Source organism: Lepidochelys kempii, chromosome 15 (genome assembly GCF_965140285.1).
Source record: "Lepidochelys kempii isolate rLepKem1 chromosome 15, rLepKem1.hap1, whole genome shotgun sequence".
NCBI classification, from domain to species: Eukaryota; Metazoa; Chordata; order Testudines; family Cheloniidae; genus Lepidochelys; species Lepidochelys kempii.
In genome coordinates this window covers 12102050-12125658 of record NC_136394.1, presented here as the reverse complement: position 1 = coordinate 12125658, position 23609 = coordinate 12102050, and the positions used below count along the sequence as shown (strand labels likewise).

The 23609-nt window shown below is 46.5% G+C and overlaps 1 protein-coding gene across 3 annotated transcripts in view; it reads right to left on the bottom strand.

Annotated features, from left to right (window-relative positions):
- The window catches only part of LOC140898814 (sodium/glucose cotransporter 1), a 47127-nt gene that overhangs the window by 5745 nt on the left and 17773 nt on the right, over nt 1–23609 (bottom strand). For all 3 annotated transcript variants that reach the window (XM_073313266.2, XM_073313265.2, XM_073313269.2), the window contains 10 exons: nt 20911–20970; nt 20437–20541; nt 14905–15010; nt 14607–14687; nt 13510–13730; nt 12209–12344; nt 9633–9740; nt 8621–8771; nt 7817–7985; nt 30–245 (listed from right to left, as the gene is read on the bottom strand). In XM_073313266.2, coding sequence (XP_073169367.1) covers nt 30–245; nt 7817–7985; nt 8621–8771; nt 9633–9740; nt 12209–12344; nt 13510–13730; nt 14607–14687; nt 14905–15010; nt 20437–20541; nt 20911–20970 — 1353 coding nt within the window. The remainder of the gene's footprint in view (nt 1–29; nt 246–7816; nt 7986–8620; nt 8772–9632; nt 9741–12208; nt 12345–13509; nt 13731–14606; nt 14688–14904; nt 15011–20436; nt 20542–20910; nt 20971–23609) is intronic.

The following is a 23609-nucleotide window of genomic DNA, read 5'->3' as shown; positions in this document are numbered from 1 at the left end:
GAAAGAGCAAGAGAGACAATGATACTCACATGTACATCAGGAATGGGTTTAGTTATCAATGAGATACCCAGAATGATGATGGTGGAGATCCCAAAAAGGATTATAGCGAAGTACAGGTAGTGAATTCCACAAATGATCTTTGGACAGTTGCTGGGGTTTACACAGCTTCCAGTTCCATAGGCAAACTCTGCAATCATTCGAACCAGCCCAATGACCAGCCCAACAACCAAGCCCCAGAAGGCACCCTTCGAAAGAAAGTAACAGGCAGATTTATCAGAAAGCTGTTGTGGATATGTAAATACATTACCTTCTTTAACCTACTAATGTCAATGCAATGTGCACTACTGCCAGTGGACACGTGAACAACCTACAGCACCAAGGGATTAAGAACAGAGAGAACATAAGCCTTCTTATTAACCAGACGCAAACCAGTTATTAAATTGAACTCCTAGTGTAAATGCACATCATGTACTGGCTAGGAAATCCAAGAGAATCTCCAAAAGCCTTTGAAAAGGTCAAAGTGCTTTCCCTGGCTTTAAAAATAATTCTTCTCTTTATATAACCACACCTTAGAACCCCGCCTCCCTCCCCTACAAATGTAGGGTGACTGTAGGGTGGCTTGGGAGGATTAGCCTGTACACGCTACTATGTTATTCAAGGTTTGCTCCTGAGTGCTGGGTTGCTGGCAAGGGTTTTTTTAAAAGAGCAGCAGCACTGCAGTGTTTGTTTTGAAAAGAAATTATCTCTCAAGAATGAGATGAGTTTTGCGCTCAGACATTAGAAGAAAAGGCTCTGCAACCTCGACATGTCCCAATAAAAATGCTAGATTCTTTGGCCTGTGATATGAAGGTTAGACTAGATGATCACAAAATTCCTTTCTGGCCTTAAAATCTATTAAATCATTACAATCCTCTGCCCCCACAGCACAGCTCACATTCAAGCTGTTTTTGAAGTTTGCAGACTGTCGGATGAGCTTCTAGCATTTTAGATCCTTATCTGAACTCATGCTGTGCAGTAACTGAGATTTTTCAAGATCTGTTTCCCTACAGGTGCTCCCCTGTAGATGCAATAGCATCCCTGCACCTGGGATTGGAGATCTTCACTAGCAGGACCTGTTAGGCCGCACATGGGCTCCTCCTCCCAGTCTCGTGCTGAGAGTGGCGTCAATATAGCGCTATGTGGTCCAACTGCTGTCAGTTCCTTCTCTGCCGCAGAGTCAATGTTTGAACTCTGAAGCAGTGGGGAGGAGGGCGAGTAGTGAGCACCCATAGGAAGACACATCTCAAATAATCTCAGTTGCTGCATAGGTGAGTAACTCTCCTCTTCTTCAAATAGTGTCCCTATGGGTGCTCCACTGTAAGTGACTGGAGAGCAGTGCCCCTAGTTGGAAGGCTGGGAATGATCTCTACTGAGGAGGACAGGCCTGGGTGTCCTAGTAGGGCACCTGATGCCATGTTGTGGGTGATCACGTACTGATGACTGAAGGCGTCTATGGACACCCAGGTGGCTGCCCTACAAATGTCCGTAATCAGCACATTATTCAGGAAAGCTATTGATATGGAGAGCAATCGAGTGCCAGATAGGGGCCGAAGTTTGTGATGTTGGTAGCAAAGGTGGATGCACCCCAAGATCCATGTAAAAAGATGTTTGGATACAGCTGAACCTTTTGATCTTTCAGCAATAGAGAGGAATAAAAGTGGCCATTGTCTGAACAATTTGGTTCTGTCAAGGTAGAAGGCTAGTGCCCATCTGACCTTGGGCTGGTTACCATGTGGCTCAGGGAAGAGGAAGGGAAGGTGGATAGGTTGGTTTGGATGGAATGAGGATGGTATCTTGAGTAAGAACTACTGGTGAGGTCAGAACATGACCTTATCTTCATAGAAGATTGCGTACGGGGGTGGGTGGGTGGGGGGAGTATGCCGACAGGGCATAATCAGTGGACAGACTGCCATGCACAAGAGGTTAGGATACCATATCTGTCGTGGCCATGTTGGGGCTCTGAGGATGATCCTCACTCATTCCACTTGTATCTTGTTGAGCACTTTGAATGGTACGGAAAAGGGTGGGAATCCATAGAGGAAGGCATCCCTGAGAGATTGGTGACCTAGACCTGCTCTTGAGCAAAATTGTGGGCATTTGGTGTTTTGGGGAGTGGCGAACAGATCTATGTTCGGAAATCCCCAGCAACTGAATGTGTGTTGTAGGGTTCTTGTGTCCATCTCCCACTCGTGTTCTGTGAGAACCTTCTGCTCAGTGAGTCTGCCATGGTGTTTAGATGTTCAAGTAGGTATGTGGCAGAGATGTCGATGCCATGTTGGATACACAAGTTCCACAATTTCAGAGCTTCTGTACATAGGGATTGGGACCTCTCTCTCCCCCCATCTGTTGATATAGAACATGCACACAATGTTGTCCGTCATTACTCTTATGGTCCTTTGCTGATTATTGGCAGAAAGTGTCAGCATGCATTGCAGACTGCACATAATTCTAGGAGGTTGATGTGCAACATGGATTCTGCCGGGGATCACTTGCCCTGTACTGTGTGAGTCTGTAGATGTGCTGCCCATCCAAATAGTGAGGCGTCGGTTGTCAATATCAAAGACAGTGTTGGTTGGAGGAAGGGGACCCACATGCAGACATTTCAGGGTTGTGTCCAGTCTAATGAGTCCTTGATCTTGATTGGTATTGAGAGCAGTATGTTTAGGCTATGTCTGTGGAGCATGTATTGTGTTTGTAGCCAAACCTGAGGGCAGCGCATGTGCAATTTTGCATGTTTCACCATGAACTTGGCCACTACCATATGACCAAGCAGCTGTAGACAAGTCCTGGCGGAGTTCCTTGGGCTGGTTCTCACAGTGGAGATGGGGCTGATTATTGTGGAAAATCTGTGCACTCTGAGAAAGGCTCTGGCCTTTATAGCATCCAGTTGGGCCCCAATAAATTCCAGATGCTGTACTGGCATCAGTACCGATTTTCGTATGTTTATTTGGTGGCTGAGGTCTGAGAAAAGGTTCATCTGGATGGAGCCTTGAGGAAGCAGTCATCTAGGTATGGGAATATTACAATCCCTTGTTTGGAAAGGTGCGCTGCCACTGCTGCGAGGACGTTGGAAAATACCCTGGGTGCTATAGAGAGGTCAAAGGGTAGTACCTTTTATTAATAATGGTCAGACCCCAGATGAAATCTGAGGAATCACTGTGGAAAGGGTGATGTGGAAGTACGTGTTTTGGAGGTTGAGGGCCCAGTCCCCCTGTTCTAGTGCTGGGATTATTGTTGATAGTGTGACCATCTTGAAGCATTGTAGTTTGATAAACTTATTGAGGTTCCTCACGTCTAGGATAAGTCTTCACCTGCCGGATTTCTTTTGGATCAGAAGATAGTGGGAATAAAAACCTTTCCCTCTGTGTTGGAATGGGACTAGTTCTATAGCACCCAGTCACAGAAGGTGGTTTATTTCTTCTTGTAGAAGATGTTTGTGAGAAGGGTCCCTGATACGAGACAGGGAAGAGGGGTGGGGGTTAGGGGAGAGAGAGGAACAGAATAGAATACCCCTTGCTGATAGAAGAAAAAGAGTACTTGTGGCACCTTAGAGACTTAACAAATTTATTTGAGCATAAGCTTTCATGAGCTACAGCTCACTTCATTGGATGCTCACGAAAGCTTATGCTCAAATAAATTTGTTAGTCTCTAAGGTGCAACAAGTACTCCTTTTCTTTTTGCGGATACAGACTAACACAGCTGCTACTCTGAAACCTGTCCCTTGCTGATGATTTCCATGACCCACTTGTCAGAGGTGATTTGTCACCATGATGGCTAGAATGGAGTCAAGCGGTTGCCAGACTGATGGATTACTGGAGATGGTTTCAGCAACTGAACCGGGGGAGGCATCTCAGGACCTCGACCACATTTTCAAAATTGTTGTGTAGAGGTGGATGGGTGGGGTAAAGTTGCTTGCGCCAATGTCTGTCTGTGCTTTGGAGGAGGTCTCTGTCATCTGCATTGTGTATCTCAAAGTCATTGAAGGAGGAGGTCGAAATCTTGGAGTAGATTGATATCTACCAGTCTTCTCTTCAGCGCTGGTGTATATATGCCAGGAGAACTCAGTGTCACTCTAGAATTCATTAAAGAATGTAGGGACTCATCAGTGCGCTCAGCAAAAGAGTTTAGATCCTTCAAACTGTAGATCTTCTATCGTGGTCTGCACTTACCTGGGGAACCCTGAGAGATGGAGCCATGAAGCTCGTCTCATCACTACAGATATTGCAATGGAGCGGGCCACTGTGTCCGCAGCATCCAGAGAGGCCTGCAGTGCCGAACAGGCCAGAAGTTGTCCTTCCGCCACCTGCTCCTTTTTGTCCTCTGGAGATGTTGACTGACCTCATGAAACTTGGAATAGTTCATATGGTTATATTTAGCTAGGAGAGCCTCAATTAGCAAATCCTCTTCCTCTTCCAGTTCCTGTCGTAAGGAGCTGTCCTGGAATGGTTTTGTCATCCTTTCTCCTGCACCACATTGACTACGAGGGAGTTTGAAGTAGGATGAGAAAATAGGAATTCCATGCCCTTAGCAGGGATATAGTACTTCTTGTCCACTCACTTGAAGATAGGTGGTATTAATGCTGGGGTTTGCCAGATCACCTTGTCTGGATCCAACAAGGCCTTGTTGATTGGAAGTGCAATCTTTGCCAATGTGGAGGCCTGCAAGACGTCAAGCAACTTGTGCTGTTGCTCTCTAACTTCCTCCAGGGGGATCTGGAGAGAATCCAGAATCCTGCGGAACATTTCGTGGAACTGTTTAAAATCATCTGCCGATGTTGGAGGTGATGGCCTCATTGTGGGAGGACGAGGAGATGTGGGCTGGTGATGTAACCTCTTCCTCTGTTTCTTCATCATGCTCCTCTAGCAATTCTGGTTCAGAGTAGGAAGCCTACAGTCTGACTCTGCTCCACAGGCGGTTTGGAAAAGAGTGACCTATATGCAGCCCAAGGCCACTGTAGGGGAACAGGCACCTGGGGCTGCCTCCAGGAGTGTCCATAACAAGCACCTGGGTCATTTCTGGTCTCTATGTATCAAGGGCAGTAGTATGATTCTGTGTGGGGAGCCCTTTGAGATGATCATGGGGTGTGAGGCATGATGGAGTACTCCTCCTCTTCTTCCTCGCTGGAGAAGGGTGGAGCGGTATTCGATGGTGAAGGAGTCCGGTGTGTGATATGGACTGTTGGGAGCTTGGTACAGAAGAGCGGTGATTCTGGAGTGTCAGAGATGACTGGGTCTCTCAGGTAGCGGAAGTCTTGTGATACCAGCAGGAGCATCATCGGTACCGATGGCTATATACGTATTTGTGCAGACATAATGGATAGCGATGGTGCAGATGTTAAGTGTCTTCTGCTGGACAACCAGTAGATGGTGCCAGGAGCTTAGTGGGCACCGATTGGACTCAAAGTCATTGAGGGAGAATTTTGATGTCTGTCTCAGTGCCAAGTGATTGTGTGTCTGTTTGTGGTCCTGCCCTATTAGGGCCCTTGGATCTTAACAGTGCTGGGACTGGAGGTGTCTGGACGGTCACAGGAGCCAGGAGTTTCCCCCAAAGATGTTGAGGCTACTGACCTTGCGGGAGTTGCCTTTTTCCAAAGTGGCTGCTTGGTGAGTGAGCTGGGGGCCTATCTCTTCTCCTCTTGATGTGAGAGAGAAGATTTTCTTTTTGTGGTGCGTGGGGGTCGGCTGATGACCATGCTGATTGTGACTGCCACGAAGGAGAGGTATCGGGGCCATGGTCGGAGGCTAGTCGCAGTGAGCTCTCCATTATTAAAATTTTTGCCTCAATTCATGGTCCTTTCTGGACCGAGCCTTCAATTTGAGACATTGTGTGCACTTCTGTGATATGTGCCTCTCACCCAAACAGTGTGAGCTATGAGTAGCCATCGTTCACTGGGATGGCTTCATGACAGGAGAAGAACGTATTAAACCTGGAGGATCTGGGCATAGCTCCAGTAGGGACAGCTAGGGAAGGGCATAGAAAAGGAAACCTATGCTAATCTAAAAACAACGGGAGGGAAAGAGCTAAAGGAAAAATTATATTTTTTGTAAGAGAGGGTAAAGGAAATTTTAAAAATTTTAAGAAAACCGCTAATAACTAAGAAATAGTAGCAAAAACACTAGTATTATGAAGGACAGTAAAGACATATGCAAGACTCTGCGAAGGATTCAGTCACAGACCAAGGCAATTGAGATGGAACGGAGGGCGGTTGGACCGCACAGCTCTGTACAGATGCTGCTCATGGTGCAAGTCTGGGAGGAGTGCCTGTATGGCCCAACGGGCACTGCTAGGGAAGATCTCCAATCCCAGATGCAGGGATGCTACCACACCTGCAGTGGAGCACCCATAGGGACACTACTCAAAGAACCACCTTCAGAGATTTGTCCTTCCCTATCCATGTGTTTACCTTATCTGACTCTCTCAATTCTGCACCTCCTAAATACAACAAAACCAACAGACATACAGAGCCAAGGTCACTCCCGGAGTAAGCAGATGTAGCCCTCTGACTTTAGTCAAGTTGCAGCCATTTAAAGCAGAATTTGGCCCATAGGCTAAAAAGGAGACAAGTAATGGTACAGAATTAAAAATCCTGCTGGAAATTTTCTACTTTGAACAAATTTTATTGTGTGACTATTATTGTTAAATTGTCAGAAAATGACAGAAATATATTGGACTAAGACAAGATGAGACACTCTGTTTACAGTAGAAATAAGAATCTTTCCGAAAAGTCTAATCTGGAAGATACTAATAAAAATGGGACTTTGATCCAGGCAGTGCTTCAAATTTCTTCTGCTTTTACTTGATCTCAGTATTTATTCTAATTAGGAGTGTGCTTTGGACCAAATGCTGAGGAACTTACTAGTTCTTAATCCATTTTTACTCACGACCTCAGGATTTGATCCATTACATGAGATTCAACCAAGCAGTGACTGGAAATGGAACATCCCTGCTTGGGAAATATCCACCACTACTACTATTAGTATATCCACCAATCTCCAGAGAAAGGAGTCAGAGTAACTAGAAAGCTCCAGTCTCACCTGGAAACAGTGTTATTTTGTTTATCTATTGGCTTTCCTCACCATCGCATCTGTGCGCCTAACAAACATTAATGAATTTATCCTCATGGGGACCATAGGGAAGTATTACCCTCAGTATTACATGTGGGGAAATGGAGCTACAGAGCTATGATTGGAGTGATTTTCAGAGGTGCTGAGCACACAGTTCCCACTGACTTCTGAGGGAGTTGTTCTGAGTGCTCAGCACCCCTGAAATTCAAGCTTCAGTGACCTGCCTGTGTTCTCACAGGGAATCTGTGGCACAGCTGGGAACAGAACCAAGATCTCATGAGTTCCAGGACAGCAGCTTAACCACAGGACTTTCTCCTTCTTTGTTGGAGCCGACAGAACCCATGGAAAACTTAGAAGGTTGCATTAAAGCAGTGTTTCCCAGAAATCATCCCTTCAGCATAAGTCACAGTGAAAAGGTAGGTGGTTCCAGCTTCACAACTGTCTAGGAGCCAATAAAGTCCAACAAAACCCATGCACATTTACATATATGTGGTGGAAGGGGAGTATGAGGATTCCTCAACTGAGCTAAGAGCCCCTCAAGCATTACACAATATTTACAATTCCCCTCAGGCACTGGGCCGTAGCAGGAATAGCCTCAAAGAAATTGAGAATCAAAGAAATTGAGAAACAAGGAAGGGCACTTGTCCCAGTGTACAGATGAATGTATTTTATGAACTTTTGCACACAGAGCTCTTCTCCTAGCCTGTACTTACCTCCTCATTGACCCTTTTACAGAAGATAGCAAGCAGGAAGACAGCAGCAATGGGTGGCCCCAAGTAGCTGGTGATAGACTGTATATAATCAAAGAGCTGCCCGCTTTGAGCTGACTGCACCACAGGAACCCAAGCAATGCTGATACCAATTAAAGCTAAGATAAATAACCTATAAATACAATCAATAACAAAATCTGTTAGCCACTTATTTATAAACATCAATCAGAAATACAGAAATCACAATGAACCAATCAACAATTTAACAATTCATTGCGTTAGTCAACCAGCATTAAAACATGAGCAAAAAATAACAGTAATTAACCATCAGCACTGGGGGGGAAAGCAACCAGCAATGAGATCTCACCAGATCCCTCAGCCAATCCAAAATGAGAACTCTGCTATCAAAATAATAAAATCACCTATAATAAGAAGTCACCTATAAATACAGCAATCAATAAAACAGCAGAGAAAGATGAATAAAAGAGAAATCTGCAGCATAGCTAGTGAATATGCTGTAGCTTTGTATAATTGGCATCTTGGAATGAAATTTAAATAGATTCCCTGGGATATTTGTAGGGAACAGCCACCTCCGATTAATCTTTAATTAAGAAACATGGCTGGAAACTACCCCACAGAATATCGAGAAAGACACACATGGGATTAAGCTGTCAGGCCACAAGAGGTCACTGCTGCATCACATGCATTCAGTGAAAGGTTGTTCATCAAGGCACTTAAAGGGCAGTTTGTGGTGCTCCAATATTTAATTAGGTTCCTAATGCTGGGAAAGGGCGCAGTAACACTTACCTTCCAGCCAGCATGAGCTCTCTCTCAGATGCCCGGGATCGTATTTTGGTGTAGATGTCCATGGTGAACAGAGTGCTAGCACTATTAAAAATGGAAGTCAGGGAGCTCATGAGAGAGGCCAGCATGACTGACAACATCAGACCTCGCAAACCTAAAACACAGAGAGAGACATGACCTGAGCTGGGGAGGGTCAGTCACTGGGAAAGCTCCATCAGTGACATCTCTTTGAGTGCATGGTCTGACCTCCCCAACCCAGCTATCTGTTAATAACTGAAGTATGCCCAGGTTATAACAACTTCATGGTACCCTACTGGGACATAAGTAGAATGATGCCTTCTAGTTCAGGAAGCACAACATTTACAATACCACATAATACCCAGGCTGGGCTAGTAGGAGATAGATAATGCCTGTGTGTATTTACTCAGATAGGAGTCCTTTGTGTACAACATCAGGGGTCAGAGACACCCCCCCACAAAAACACACTCTTGTCGTTTATACTGCCTGATTGGACTCTGGGTCACTGGGAGAGAAAGAACACCACCCAGGAATAACTTCAGGAGGGCTGCACTTTCTGTTCCCAGACCAGTGAGTTTAGTGGAGGAACCGGAAGTACATCCCTCAACACAGAGATCCTGCAGAAGCTGCCTCTTAATAACTGGCAAATATAGGCCAGATTTATTTCTCACACTAGGCTAACGCCAGCAGCATCTTACTGCCTCATGTTTGCAAATAAGTAACATTGTCATGGTTAGTTTGTAACCATCTGGGATCTATGGTCACATTGATCATAACGCACGGCACGTACAGGAATAAACTGTGTATTGGAATGATCTAGGGCCTATGATAGCTGAGCCCTGATAACTCAAGAAACGAGTGATGTCTAATCGACTAAATGACAATGCAGGTCCCTAGTTCTGGTAGCCGAATTCCAGCCCTGGGACATCTCTCCCCCTCAACAACCAGCTTCTATTAATCCGTCATCCATGTCTTTCCCACAAAAACACTATCTTACCATTTGGCATAAGGTCCACCACCATTTTTGGATAAGCAATGTTTGAACAGCCAACTTTGGTGCCACAGTAGCTCTCACATTCTGAAGGCACAACACAAGCCACTGTATCTAAGAAAAAGATAACAAGACAAGGTTAGCTGGAGTCATAGCAGCAAGTTACCCATAAATCAAGAGAAGTTCCCAAACCCATCTCCATGCTAAACCACTGGATTTATTTGCCAAATAAACAAATATTTATTTTATTTGTCTCACGCTTGACTCTGCAGCTGTGGGAAGGAATTCCATTCCTGCATTACCTCTTTCCAGTGATGATGGTGCTGAGGTCAAGCCACTAAAACTGTATCCACAGAGCTGCACAGGAGGCCAGGGCAAAGTTAGCATGTGCTCTGAAAGGCCCTCTCCTGCTCAGAGTCACCTGCTCTCCTGCCTGCTGTTGTACACATAGGTGGCGAGTTATATAGGCTCATGGTGCCCGGGCTCCAGCAATATTCAGGGCCCGGGGGCCCAGCTCCACCAATGTTTGGGGCCGGGTCTCTCCCCCAGCCTTCTGCTGTCCCTGCGCACCTCCCCCAGTCCCGGAGCACAGTGTCCCTGTCTCTCCCCTGCAGCTCCCTGCTGCCTCCCTGCATCAACTGCCACCGCAGGGTCCTAGTTCCCCCCATCCACTAGTGGCAGGGCAGGCTGCCCTTCCTCCTCAGACTCTTCCCTTTTCTGGCAGGACCTTCCACCAGCACAGGGCCCCCGCCCTGCCTGCAGTCACCGCTCCTGCCCCATGCTGGGCAAGAAGCAGCTCCATCCCTCACCCCCAAGTGAGGCTACAGTGAGGGGCATCAGCAGAGGAGGCGGCGCACATGTGATGGCAGTCCCCCATCCCCGGCCCCACCGCAGGGGAGGCGAGGGGGCTTCCTGGACCTGAGAGGGGCCCTAGGAGCACGTGCAGTGACAGTGGTGCGGGGTGAGTGTGCTGCCGGGGGGGGGGGCCCTCCCGCAGAGTTCACTGCTGCCAGCGGGGAGAGGACTGGGGGGAGTCCTCCTCTCTGGCCCCATCCCGGGGCAGCCTGCCTGCACCCCAAACTCATCCCCAGCCCTGCCCCATCCCAGAGCCCGCACCCTCAGCCAAAGCCCTCACCCCCACACATGCCAACCCTCTGCCCCAGCTCTGAGCCTCTCCCACACCCCAAACCCCTCAGTCTCAGCCCTCATCCTCCCACACCCTAACTTTCTGCCCCAGCCCTGAGTCCTGCATCATGAACTCCTTATCCCCAACCCCACCACACACCCCAACCCTCTGCCCTAGCCCCGAGCATCCTCCCAAACCCTTCATCCCCAGCCCCACCCCACAGCCCTCACCCCAGCACCCCCTCCCTCCACACCCCCTCATCCCTAAACTCCCTCCCAGAGCCTGCACCCCTTTCCACCCCCAAACTCCCTCCCAGAGCCTGCACCCATTACCCCCTCCTTTACTCCCAGCCCAGAGCCTGCATTCCACCCCCTTCCCACACACCCTCTCCTGCCCCCAAACTCCCAGAGCCTGCACCCCAGCCCTCTGCACAGCCTCCCAGAGCCTGCACCCAAACTCCATCCCAGAGCCTGCACCCCTCACCCCCTCCTGTACCCCCACCCCTTGTCCCAGTCCAGAGCCTGCACCTAAACTCCATCCCAGAGCCTGCACCCCTCACACCCTCCTGTGCCCCTACCCGGAGCCTGCACCCAGCACCCAAACTCTCTCCCAGAGCCTTAGGCGGGGGAGGAGGGTGCAGTTTGGGGGTGGGGGGGCAGGTTCGAGGCACCACCAAAATTTCTACAAACCTGCCACCCCTGGTTGTACACAGAGGTCAGCGTGAAGGGAAAGAACAACTGGCACTGCAGTCACACTGAGCTTAGGCAGCCTGCAAATCACAGGCATTTCCATGAGCTGAAAACACTCCTCTGTGGGATCCAGGCACAACTCCCTCTGCCCCACAAAATGTCAGTCACAGACAGGAGTGTTTCCCCCCCGCTCAGTCAGTAACAAATTCCAACAAAGAGGGGACACACTCTAGGCCCTGGTCTGCACTGGGTCGGGGGTTGACCTAAGATATGCAACTTCAGCTATGCGAATAGCGTAGCTGAAGTCGGCGTATCTTAGGTCGACTTACCTGGCCGTGAGGACAGCGGCGAATTGGCCGCTGCTGCTCCCCCGTCAACTCCGCTTCCGCCTCTCGGGAGCTGGAGTTCCAGAGTCGATGGGGAGTACGTTCGGGGATCAATTTATCGTGTCTAGACGAGACACGATAAATTGATCCCTGATAGATCAATCACTTCCCACCCATCCAGCAGGTAGTGAAGACCTGCCCTTCGATTCCTGTCCCCACAAGGGACAGTGATAGCATCACTGGGAGCCCTGAGCATGGGAAGGAGAAAGAGCAGTGTCTTCTTACTTTGTGGGAAATGCTGGTCTGTGTATGTTTTCATGGTCTGAGTCAGGAGAGGGACTGAAGGAGCTGGGGGGTGGGGGGGGAACAGGAAAGAGAAAACTGAATGGGGCTGGAAGAGGAGTGAGAAGAGAATGAGGGGGCTACAGTTCTAGGTCCTACCTGTGTACAAAATCCGACTGATCATCCCAGGCATCACCATCAAAAACATGGGCAGCAGCTTCAGGTACCCACACATGACACAGCCGGCCTTCACATGGGACATGTTCTTGGCTGAGAGGCATCGTTGAACAATAACCTGTCAATGAGACAGTAGATGTGAATGACTCCAGCTTTGTCACCGACACACTATGCCAGGCATACCAAGGCAAAATGACTCTGTTTCAGCTGTATTCCAGTGAGAACTCTTTGCTCTTGCTCATAATTAGAAAAATACAAGGGCATTTGAAGGCCTGAGAACACATTTAAATGTCTAAAAGTAAATACTCTACTGTCTAATGTATGTTTAACCTGTGAATCTCCGTCACAGGATATTGTTGAACCAAATAGCTTATTAAGAGTCAAAAGGGACTAGACATTTATATGAATAAGAACAGCAGACTCTATTAAACTAGCTAGGTTACAGATGATAAAGGCTCTCAATCCTTGTGCTCCAGAGAATAGGTTGATCACCAGCTGGGGGCTTAAAGAATTCCCCCCAACTCACACATGGTTTATAATACTGCACAATTACAGTAGTGCAGTCTCCTTCCTCTGAAACATCCCAATTTGGTCATTTTTGGAGACTAGATGGACCACTGACCTAGACAGAAGGAAAGGAAAGGAAAACACATGGACAGTCCTGCACCATAGCACCTGATGAGGGGACAGACACATACACAGAGCAACTGTCCAGCATTCTTTATGCAAGAGATTAAAGCAGCACCAGTGCTCCCAGTCCTGCCAGATCACTCCCGAATGGTGTGGCACTTTTGGGGGGAGCTGGAATGGTGTCTTGAGGCACTTTAGTACTACCTTTCTGGCACTTCTCAAGTATTGCACTTGCCCCCGAGCAGCCCACATAGACAGAGTAGATATGCCTAATATGGCTGGATGGGAAGCCAAGTCTATACCCAGATTGATGAAGGACATATGCATGTAGCTGTCCTATTAAGATGCCCATTTTTTAAAAATTGGACCGTAAATGTTCATCCAGCGTGTCGTAAGAAAGGGAAAAAAAACATCACACACACAACATATGTCCAGAATGGCATGAAAAAAAAAATAGTAAAGGAACATACACATCCTATTCACTTAACATATGAGAGGCTGAGAATCAAAAAGCTATAGAGAAAAAAAAAAAACAATTTCCTCTTAGGAGATAATAGCCATTTTTATGGCACAGGGTTGGGGCAAGAGATCAATCCACCTACACTGCAAATTTTAGACTGCTCTGAATTTCCCAGTTGTTGCCTTTACGCTACCTGATCTGTGCACCAGTACCACAAAGCGAGGATGCTCAAGCCAAAGACAAGGCCCGGCCATGGCAGATCTCCAGTGATCGGGTCTCGGAAGATGTGGAAAGAATCTGCCCGAGGGGTGTAGCATTTTGGGTCAATGGTAATGTTTCCATATGAGATGTTGTTTGGAATTGCATTCATATATTTCTCCATAAAGGCCTCATATCCTCCTACTTTGGAAAATGCTGAAAAACAGAATGTAACGACACTGATCATGGTACTGGACGCTTGAAATTCCCGACGGAGCTGAAGAATCCAAGGAGAAAACTCCATGCTATCAATGTGATAAACCTGCCCCAATAGAGATCAACATTGTCAGAAACATCAAAGTATGTGCTGTGAAAACTCATTAGCAAGAAGCCACACTGGCTTTCCTTCTCAGGTCGCTATGGAGCTCTAAAAGATTCCTTTAGACTCCACTGTCCTTTTTATGCCCCAGATCCAAGCTTCCACTTTGCCAGGTATAATATCTCCAGGCTCCCTGACCCAGGTGAGGACCAGAGGCAGAGTCCACCTGATTAAGTCAATCTGAAATATTGTTTATTGTGAAGCAGGGGGTCAGCTTCTTTCAGTGAAAAGCTTACACAGAGCAAGTCCAATGAGAAGCCACAAGGCAAGGAGGAGGAAATTACAGCCTCACAGGGCTTTACTACTTCCTCTTGATTAATTATGTAGCCTGAACCCTAAATACTAGGGCTCCATTTCACAGGATGGACTGCATTTTAGTACCTACATGATCTCATGGACACCTGGCCTCCCATTCACAGTAACACAGCCCCTATTTTGGGGAGTTCTATAGGCTGTTATACAGGAGGTCAAAAGAGATGATCACAATGGTCCCTTCTTGCCTTGGAATCACATCCCTATGGCAACTATAGAACTTGGTCAGGATGACAGGAGGGCTTAGCAATGTGGCTCTTCCCCTTCCCTGGCAAATACATGAAGCAATGGGAGTTCCTTAGCTATTAACCTGTCAGGACTCCACAATGCTGGATCCATTTCCACAGGACACTGGGGGCTGTAGCTGATCATTCCAGCTCTCGTTCATCAGATTTACATACCAAATCCTGTGAGAATAAAGGATCCCACCAGCATGATGATGGTCTGTAAGGTGTCTGTGTAAATCACAGCAGCAAGGCCACCTAAAGGCAAAGAAACGCCATTACATGAGCCTCTCTGCTAATGCCTTCATGGGAATTGGCCTCTTCTTGGCCCTCTCTCTCTCTCTCTCACACACACACACACACCTCTCCCCTTTCATGCTCTCATTTCTTCCCATTTACTCCCCACTTCCATTTTCATCTTTCTGGATCCCCTTTTAACTTGTTTTTAATTTATCAATCCGTTCCACAAACTCACCTGTGATCGTGTAAAGACCAGTAATACCCAGCAGTATGATTATGGCCAAATAAAGATTCAACCCCATGGCTATTTGGATAAATATAGCTCCAGAGAATATATCTGCCTAATAAAAGGAAAGATGACAGTTTAGGGAATGCTTAAGATAAAAATAACATTTCTATTAGTATCTATTGATATCCTCCCCACCCCAAAGCTCTGCACACAAAAATAAAAGCACATGCAAAATAAAGACAGATCCTGTCTCCTTGGTCACCCAGACCTGCTTTATTTTAACTGCCAGCTGCTTTTTGAAGATCACTTCTTAGTCTCTGCACTTCTTACAATAGTTTCCAGAAATGTGTCAGTGATTCCCTCCTAGCCAAATCTGGCTACCCACCTCTCCAGGCCTGTGAACTTATGTATGGGGAAACAGTTCAGCAAAGTTCATGAGTAAGTCCTGGAATTTTAGTTACCAACACAGCTGCATCAATGCAAACTCCTAAAGTAGATGTAATTTGAAATCAGAGTAACCAATTCCAATCCAAATCATGCCTCACCAGTGTAAATCGTCTCTCTATTTGGGGTTGGCATGTGCAACAGTGCAACATGCTGCACCAGTGCTAAGGGGGGATTTTCCAAAGTGCCTACATGCCTTAGGAGCATATGCCATTAAAAGTCATCTCACTGAATTTGTGCTCCTAAGTGAGCTGTAGCTCACGAAAGCTCATGCTCAAATAAATTGGTTAGTCTCTAAGGTGCCACAAGTCCTCCTTTTCTTTTTGCGAATACAGACTAACACGGCTGTTACTCTGAAATAAATCACTTAGGTGCTTTTGAAAACCTCACCCTAAAATCCCAGGGCAGACAAGGCTTAAGAGGGATATTTAGTCCTCAGCTCTACTAGGCTTTAGGGCAAACATTTATTCAAGGAACATAGGGAGCGCATCTAGTCAGGTATTCTGCCACAAGGAGAGAGGTAATATAGAAGTCATGCATCTGGCTAATTGTGCCATGCTGTACATAACACTATTTAGCACATTTTACCTTTCAAGCCCTTTACAATCAGTAAGTAACATATTCTCATGACTCCCCAGTCAACCAGGAAACTGAGTATCATCCTCCGCATTTTATAGACAAGAAAACTAAAGCAAAAATATAAAGAGGCAAATCCATTCCACAGCACTCAGCCTGAGTAGCTGGGCAGATGCTGGAGGAAGAAAACCTCTCCCCCGGCCACTGAGAAAACTCCACCTTGAGACTGTCACCACCTCAACACCCCGCCCCTTCACCCCTTCTGCCTTCAGGGCAAGGAGGAGACCTGTGCAGCTGCAGATCCTCCAGCCCTGCTTCCACCACCAGCCACTGCATGCTCACATGCACAGTCCCACCAACAAATTCTGCCCCTGCCTTTGCCATCTGCTGCCATGGAGGCTGGGGTTAAGATGCAGGATTTTGTAGAGCATAATTCCACAGGCTAACTGTGAGACCATGCCCCTCTAGGGCAGAGGATTCTTTCCTGACCCTCACAGAGGATCAGCTTATGGCCCAAAGCTTGAGGTTCATTTATGTTTAGCATTAGCTTAGTTTGCATGGCTACAAATATTAATGGTCATAAAATGATCCCACAAGAAAACCTAGTTAATCATATAACATCCTGAGCAATACATAAACTTCTTGGATTTGCTTAATCACCTTCCGAGTTCACCTCTTCTACCTCCCAGTTACATTAATTTACGACTGATATTTTCTTGTTACTCCATTAACTCTCTTTTATGGATACCATTAAAACCTTATCCTATCTTCTCCATGCAAAAAACAAACAAACAAATCACTCCAGGGCTACACACACGTAATTCAGGAACCAATAGGCAAAGCAACATATGACATGATTGTCCTTTTACAACTACCATTACAGCTAAAGAATTCCAAGGAACACTTGCAATGCATTCATAGACTCAGGTTTTTAATTCCTTCAGACTATGGGGGAGCATCCAGTTACTTGTTTCACCGGATACTTAGACTTAACTTAGTCAGTTACTGGTCACCAATGCCTTGCTACACTACATGATCTTCTTAAAATTGCCCACCTTTTCTACTACTGGTGACAGCAATGGTAGAAGTGCTAGTGGTTAGCAACTCTAACCCTGAAAGCTACCATGGCAACAGCTCACACAGTAGAGCGACCATGGAACATACATACAATATGGCATGTTACATATGGTGTTTGAGATTTTGCCCAACGTGGCGTAAGTGAGGAAGCAGCATGTAAGACAGGCACCATGAATGCAAGATCCCTCTGAGATGCAAATATAAATTGCATCAACACTGAGTCAAATTGTTAGGTGTGACTTGCTAGCAAGCATAAGAAAAGCTGTCCTTTCAAAGCAGGATGACAAAAGCCCTAGGAACTGCAAGGCAGGGAGTGTCTGCTAAGGCAGCAGCCAGGGAAGCAGCATGCAGATCTCTCAAATCTCTTGGAATGTTTTGATTCACGCTGCTGGGCAGCACTGGGTCTGCCTCTGGCACCTGGAGTGAAAGATTCCCACAGAGCCATGTGCAGCTTGCTTCCCATCCCGCATATGCCACCTGCAATGATGCCTAGATAGCACAACAGATGAATCTACATAAACAAAATCTCTTATGTACAAGAGCTGGTGTCCACTGGCCTTCTGTATCGATCCTTTTCCTGGTGACATGCTGGACTGATGGGCACTTGGCCACGCAGCACGGTGCACTGCCAGTGGCCAGATAGCTCCTTGCCATGGCAGCAGGCATACCTTCCGGCCCCTTGCTGTGCACCAAATACATCTGAATTTCCACAGTGGTCACCACTGGACAAGCTATAATTGGAGTGGCATTTGGACTGGGCTGCCCCTCTTATTCTGGGGCATGTGGGCCATTCTTCTGGGTTAGCTGGGTCCATGACTTTGTTCCACCTGAGCTATACCAGCCATCAACAATCCCCTAACTTACAGCAAGTTAATTTAATGCCTTTCCCCTCTTACACCACTGAACATGATCTTATCCTTTTGGCCTAGACATGCCCCTTTTCTCTGAAGGGAACAAAGCTTTTCTTTCCCCTGCTCCCCACTTACACCTTCCTTTCAACTTTTACATGACTGCTCTGGTGCATCTCAATGTTCATGCTTTGCCCAGTTACACAGCTCAGAGGCGTAGGCATAACTGAATAAGATGCCATTTACAGTACTACAGGATTTGGTTCTTTAGTGATCAAGATGCTAGCCTGCACCTTCAAAGTTCTCTTCCTCCTCTCATTTCCTCCAACTCCTTCATTCTACCTCTCTCTCACCTGTCTCCTTCACCCAATCTAGACTGCATGTTACACCATATGCTTCACACATTATTAATTTGAATCGTTCGCCCTCCCCTTCCACCAAGCAGATGCTAAAGACCCACCTATTCCATGAAGCATCACAGCTTTGTTTGTTTTCTTTTGTGCTCTATTGTATCTGCCACATCTTTAGTTCATCAGCAAGTGGGCGTTGGTGTCTTGCACACTACTGTACACTAACAGTGCTTCATAACAAATAAGAATGGGAACTGAGTCCTAATAAACACAATACTGTGCATATATTCAATGAAACACAACATGTAAATCAAACCTTCAGTTCGTTCTTTAACACAAATCCTGCCCCCTTTTCTACTGCTGCAGAGGACTACAATGCAGCAGAAGCATTAGGTGCATTCAATACAGTGAAAGATTGTGAGGCACTCAGATCCTACAGTAACAGAGGCCATACAATTACCCAGGAGTCAGACAGACAGAGGAAGAGTGCTTCTGCTGTATCAGGAGGAAGGGCGTGATTTGGGGAATTTATGCAGGAGCTAATACACCGAAGTGCCAGAAACCAGTTCCATAGTGGCTCCCTGTGAGTACTTGTGCAGCTCTGTTTGTGGGCAAGGTGGGATGATTGTATGGTAGAGCCAGACTGGGACTAATTGATCTGTTGCTGTGCAGACCCACCAGCTATTGCCCTGCTCCGCACTGAAAACTGAGGGTGCAAGAATATTAGGGGCTACTTCATTTTCAGGACTATAATGATAACTGCGAGTGAGTGGAGCCACTCCATTTGCTTGGGAGGAGGGTCCCTCTGCTGGAGTTGATGGAAATCCCCAATGCAGAGTACCGATACGTAAGTTGGACACAGGGAGGAAATTTACCCATAAAAAGGGAATTATTTTTGTGAATCTGGCATATAGGTAGCAAGTGATCATACATAACACAGAAATAGAGATATAGGTTTTGGATTAGAATGATGAGCCATTTATCTGTATGGATTCACTCCACATCCACTAGAGTTGAAGGAGTGATACCATCCCCTGTGAAATGAATGCAGCATTTCCAATTACAGCTGCATATAAAAACAGTTATGCTGACAGCACCTCACTGAAATAAACGGAAAGCAAAATCCAATTTGCGGGTTCTTGATAGTCCCAGCCTGTTTAATTTGTAACCCTGATAAGAATCAGTTATCATAAGAGCATGAGAATGGGAGCAAAAGGCCAGGTCTTTTAGGTTAAATTATACTATTATCACTCAGTTCTTATGCAGAGGGCAAAGAGTAAACTTCCATGGCAACTGCAGGAAAACAACAGAGCCAGGTCTGCCTGACCTATGGACTTGGATGGAGATTTAATGGTTTCAAAAGGGGAGGAAAATCACAGCTCTCTTCACTACTGCAGTGCCCTCATTAGCCACACTTCATAGCTCAAGCTGATCCACAGAAAGACTCTTCCCTGCCTTCCCTTCCTGCCCTTGCTTTTCTCACTCCTGTATTTTCTAACCCCATCTCTCTGTCTCTTCTCCTCATCTGCCTTCCTCTCTCGTTTCTCACTTTTGCTTCATTAATACTAACAAGCTGCATGTTCAGCTGATGGAAGGATGAGTGTGAAAGCGGGGCCAAAAACCCAAGACCTCTTTTCTCCTACGGGAGCCAAACGGAGTTACTCATACCCTGCGGCAGGAGAATCTAGCTCAGGAGTCAGAATAGGAGACCTTGGGCCCAGATGATACATAGGAAGCTCTAAAATTAAATGCCTAAATGGGTGAGTGAATGTTCCTGGGTAAGAAGCAGCAATAGTTACCATTGGAGGACAAAGGCAGAGAACTGGGAACTAATACTAATGGCTTGAAACCTTCTCTTCAATTTCTATCAGTGATGCCTGAGGTGGAGCATACTGTATGTAGTACAAGGCTCCAGCCAGCCTGACCTGTTCCAGAGGGAAGCACATGTGGAAACAAAATCCTGGAAAAAGAAAGCTAAATCATAACCACCATCTAGAGAAAGAGTCCCCTGGTATAATCCAACATGCGCAGACAAACAGAGCTGTAGAGCTGGTTTGGATGGACAGCACTGCTAGAAGGAAGAGTGACAACATGGAAACAGTTTTTTATCTACCTAAATTAAGTCCAGGCACCAAATGACAGACAAGTGAACCAGACAGGTAGAGAGTTTTCATACAAGTGTAAAATAATCATACAGATAGGAACTTCACTAAGAATAGAGGAAATGGAAAAGCTTAACTCACCGAGATCTTGGTGAAAATATAGAGGAGCAGAGAAAGGACGGACAGATATATCTGAATCCGTTGGCCACCAAACCGCTTCTTGAGATATTCTGGCATCGTCACCACCTGCAGAAGGAGAGGGAGAAGAATTCATACTACGAGCAACAGACAACTAACATAGTTCATCAGCAAGCTCTGCCGCCCAGGTACCACACTGATAAGTGCACTAGAAATGAAGGCGGCCAAGGAGCAGGGGCCTCCGGGAAGCACAGAAAGGCAGAGTCAAATGCTGCTCATGTTGGGATCTCAAAGACAAAGAGACCTTGTTGTTTAAATATATACAGACATAACTTATGTAGAATGCCTGACACATCCAGGTCTCTTTCTTCCCATTGAGAATGGTTTTGTGATGGTGCTAGACCCACACACAGCAAAATGAAACAGAAAGATTAAAACAGAGAACCATAAAAGATGTAAGCCAGTGCCTATACATACCCCAGCCTTGACGTAGATGGGAACAAACAACCAGCCAAGAACCACCACAATTATCAGGGCCTGTAACCAAGGAAAGAACAGCTGAATTAGCCTCTGGTCCTGTCACCAGCACTTTCCAAGGCCACATATCAGGCTGAATGCCAACTATAAACACTGCAGTGAGTAAAATGGTGGCTAGTGAAGGCACCTCAGCCTCATTCTTTCTACCTGTCTAGCATTTTACAGTTTACCCTAAAACTCCAGGGGTGAAATCTTGGCCTGATTGAAGTCAATGGGCGTTTTGCCGTTCAGTTGAATGGAACTAGGATTTCACCCCAGGTGTCCGACAGACGCACCCGAGGAAGAGTCCCCCACTGCAGCAGAGTTACTGGAATATCAAAAAGCAGATTGCTTTGGCATTGGCCCCACGTCCGTCCATGGGGAATTACATTTGCAGTGTGTCTAATGCTGCTCCTAAAACGTCCCCCTGTCGCCGTATCCCATGGCAGCTCCACTAGCAGCAGCAGCCGCCAGTGCATGAGTGTACGCTAGATGCGGGCATTTGAATCGCAGTTTCACCAGTAGCGTAGCTGGTGGGGGAGTGGGGCAGGGCCGCCGGAGATGCCCGGAGCGAGGGAGGCCCGGCCGCCGGGGCGCCGCCGGCTGAGTAAAAGCGCCGCAGTGGGTGGAGCCTTTTTTTTGGCTCGCTCCCCCTGTTCCCTCCCCCTGGCTGCGCAGCTGGGCTTCACCTAGCCTTGCCCCGAGCAGGTCTGGACAACGTGGTGATTAGAATAGGAGCAGCCCACAGAAGCCTTTGTATGGTGACAGATGATTATTGCTACCACCAGGAAACTGAGAAAGTCTAGCGCTGCCCCGGCCCCCTTTACTTAGTCCCTCGATCCAGTCTCCAGGCAGCCACCAGTACAGGAAACATTCCATCCCCAAATCCAAGCGAGTTATGATCACGTCTCATCTGTGATTAGCTTTGCTAGCCCCAGGTGTTGGAGAGTGGAGCTTATTTCCATATTCTTGTCAACAACCAGACTAACCCACTTCTTTAGATAAAATGCAGGTGTAACTGACGACCTTCTACAGTGGGGTTCAGTTATAGGATCATAGAAATGTCGGGATGGAAGGGACCTCAAGCCCAGCCCAGCCAGCCCCCTCCACTAAGGCAGGACTAAATATACCTAGACCATCCCTGACAGGTGTTTGTCAAACCTTTTCGTAAAGTGACCGGGATTCCATAGCCTCCTTTGGAAGCCTATCCTTATAGTTAGAAAGATTTTTCTAATATTGAACCTAAATCTCCCTTGCTGCAAATTAAGCCCATTACTTCTAGTCTTACCTTCAGCGGACATGGAGAAAAATTGATCATGGTCCTCTTTATTATGGCCCTTAACATATCTGGAGACTTATCAGTTGCTTTCGTCTGGACTCTCTCCAGTTTGTCCACCTCTTTCTTAGAATGTGGAGCCCAGAACTGGACACAGCACTCTAGCTGAGGCCTGCTTATGAAGTGGCCTTGCGCATTATAAAAGATGTACTGTATTCTCCTGTATGGAACTATATACTGTCAAGTATGGTAGCGCGGCTGTACTATATACTGTATATTCTGTGTATCAGATATTTTGTTGTCGATCATACATCATAATTTTTCTGACAATATTAGCAACTTGTTTTATGCAGAGCTGTGCACATTCAAACAGATAAATACAGGTCAAAATGCTGCTCTCAGAGCTGCGTGCTAGATCTCTCATCCACACACTAGTTCTTTATTGCATCTCTGAAGTTCTACTCATATATCAAGCACAGGATATGCTAGAGATATTGGACCCGATTCTGCTCTCTTTTACACTGGTGTAAATCAAGAGTAACTGCACTGCAGTCAATGGAATTACACTGACACAAAGCCAGTATAAATGAGAGCAGAATCAAGTCTAGTATCTCTTTTGGTAAGAGAATCAGTGTGGATCCAAGAGCAGCATTTTTCCTGTGTATATTAGCATGTTTATCAGTTCCATTGTGTTGTAAGTATTGCAATGAACTAACTGGTTGGCTTGTGTGTGCATGCATGTACTCATATACACATGCATCACTGTCCTCTACCAGACAGAATCAAGACAATTCAACAATGTGTCTTAGGCTGCCTGCTACTATCAGTTAGGGGAGAGTTCCCCCTTGAGCTCAAGTCCTGTGCTTATGAAAGAGGATCTGGATTCTATCCCTTCAGATGTCATGAAGATCCAGTAGCCTTGGTTTGGAGCCTGGATTTGTTAAAGCAGTGGCAACATAAAATATTAAAAGGTGACAGCTAAACTGATTCCAATGTGTGCATCTCTCTCAAGTGAACTTCTACTCCCTTCCCCATGCATAAAGAAGTTCAAAACAATATGGGGCCCTATTTTATACCTAACACAATTCCATTTTTAATAAAACTTAAGGAGGGGCTTGCAGTGGAGTGCAACAGTCGGAGGCATGGCCAATAATTCTTCCAGTGTAAGGATCCAAGGGAAAACACAGGGCTAGATCTCAAGGACTGTGCTCATCCATGTTCCCTCCTCACGACAGGTCATCCAGAGCACCAGGTAAACAGCAAAATGCTCTGCAAGGAGCTGTGCCCCCAGTTCCTCTCCAGGGAGTACTGATGGAGGAGAAGCTAGTGCTGTTCAGGGCAGCAATAACATGTGACGCAAACTGCAAGCTATGACCTGCTGATC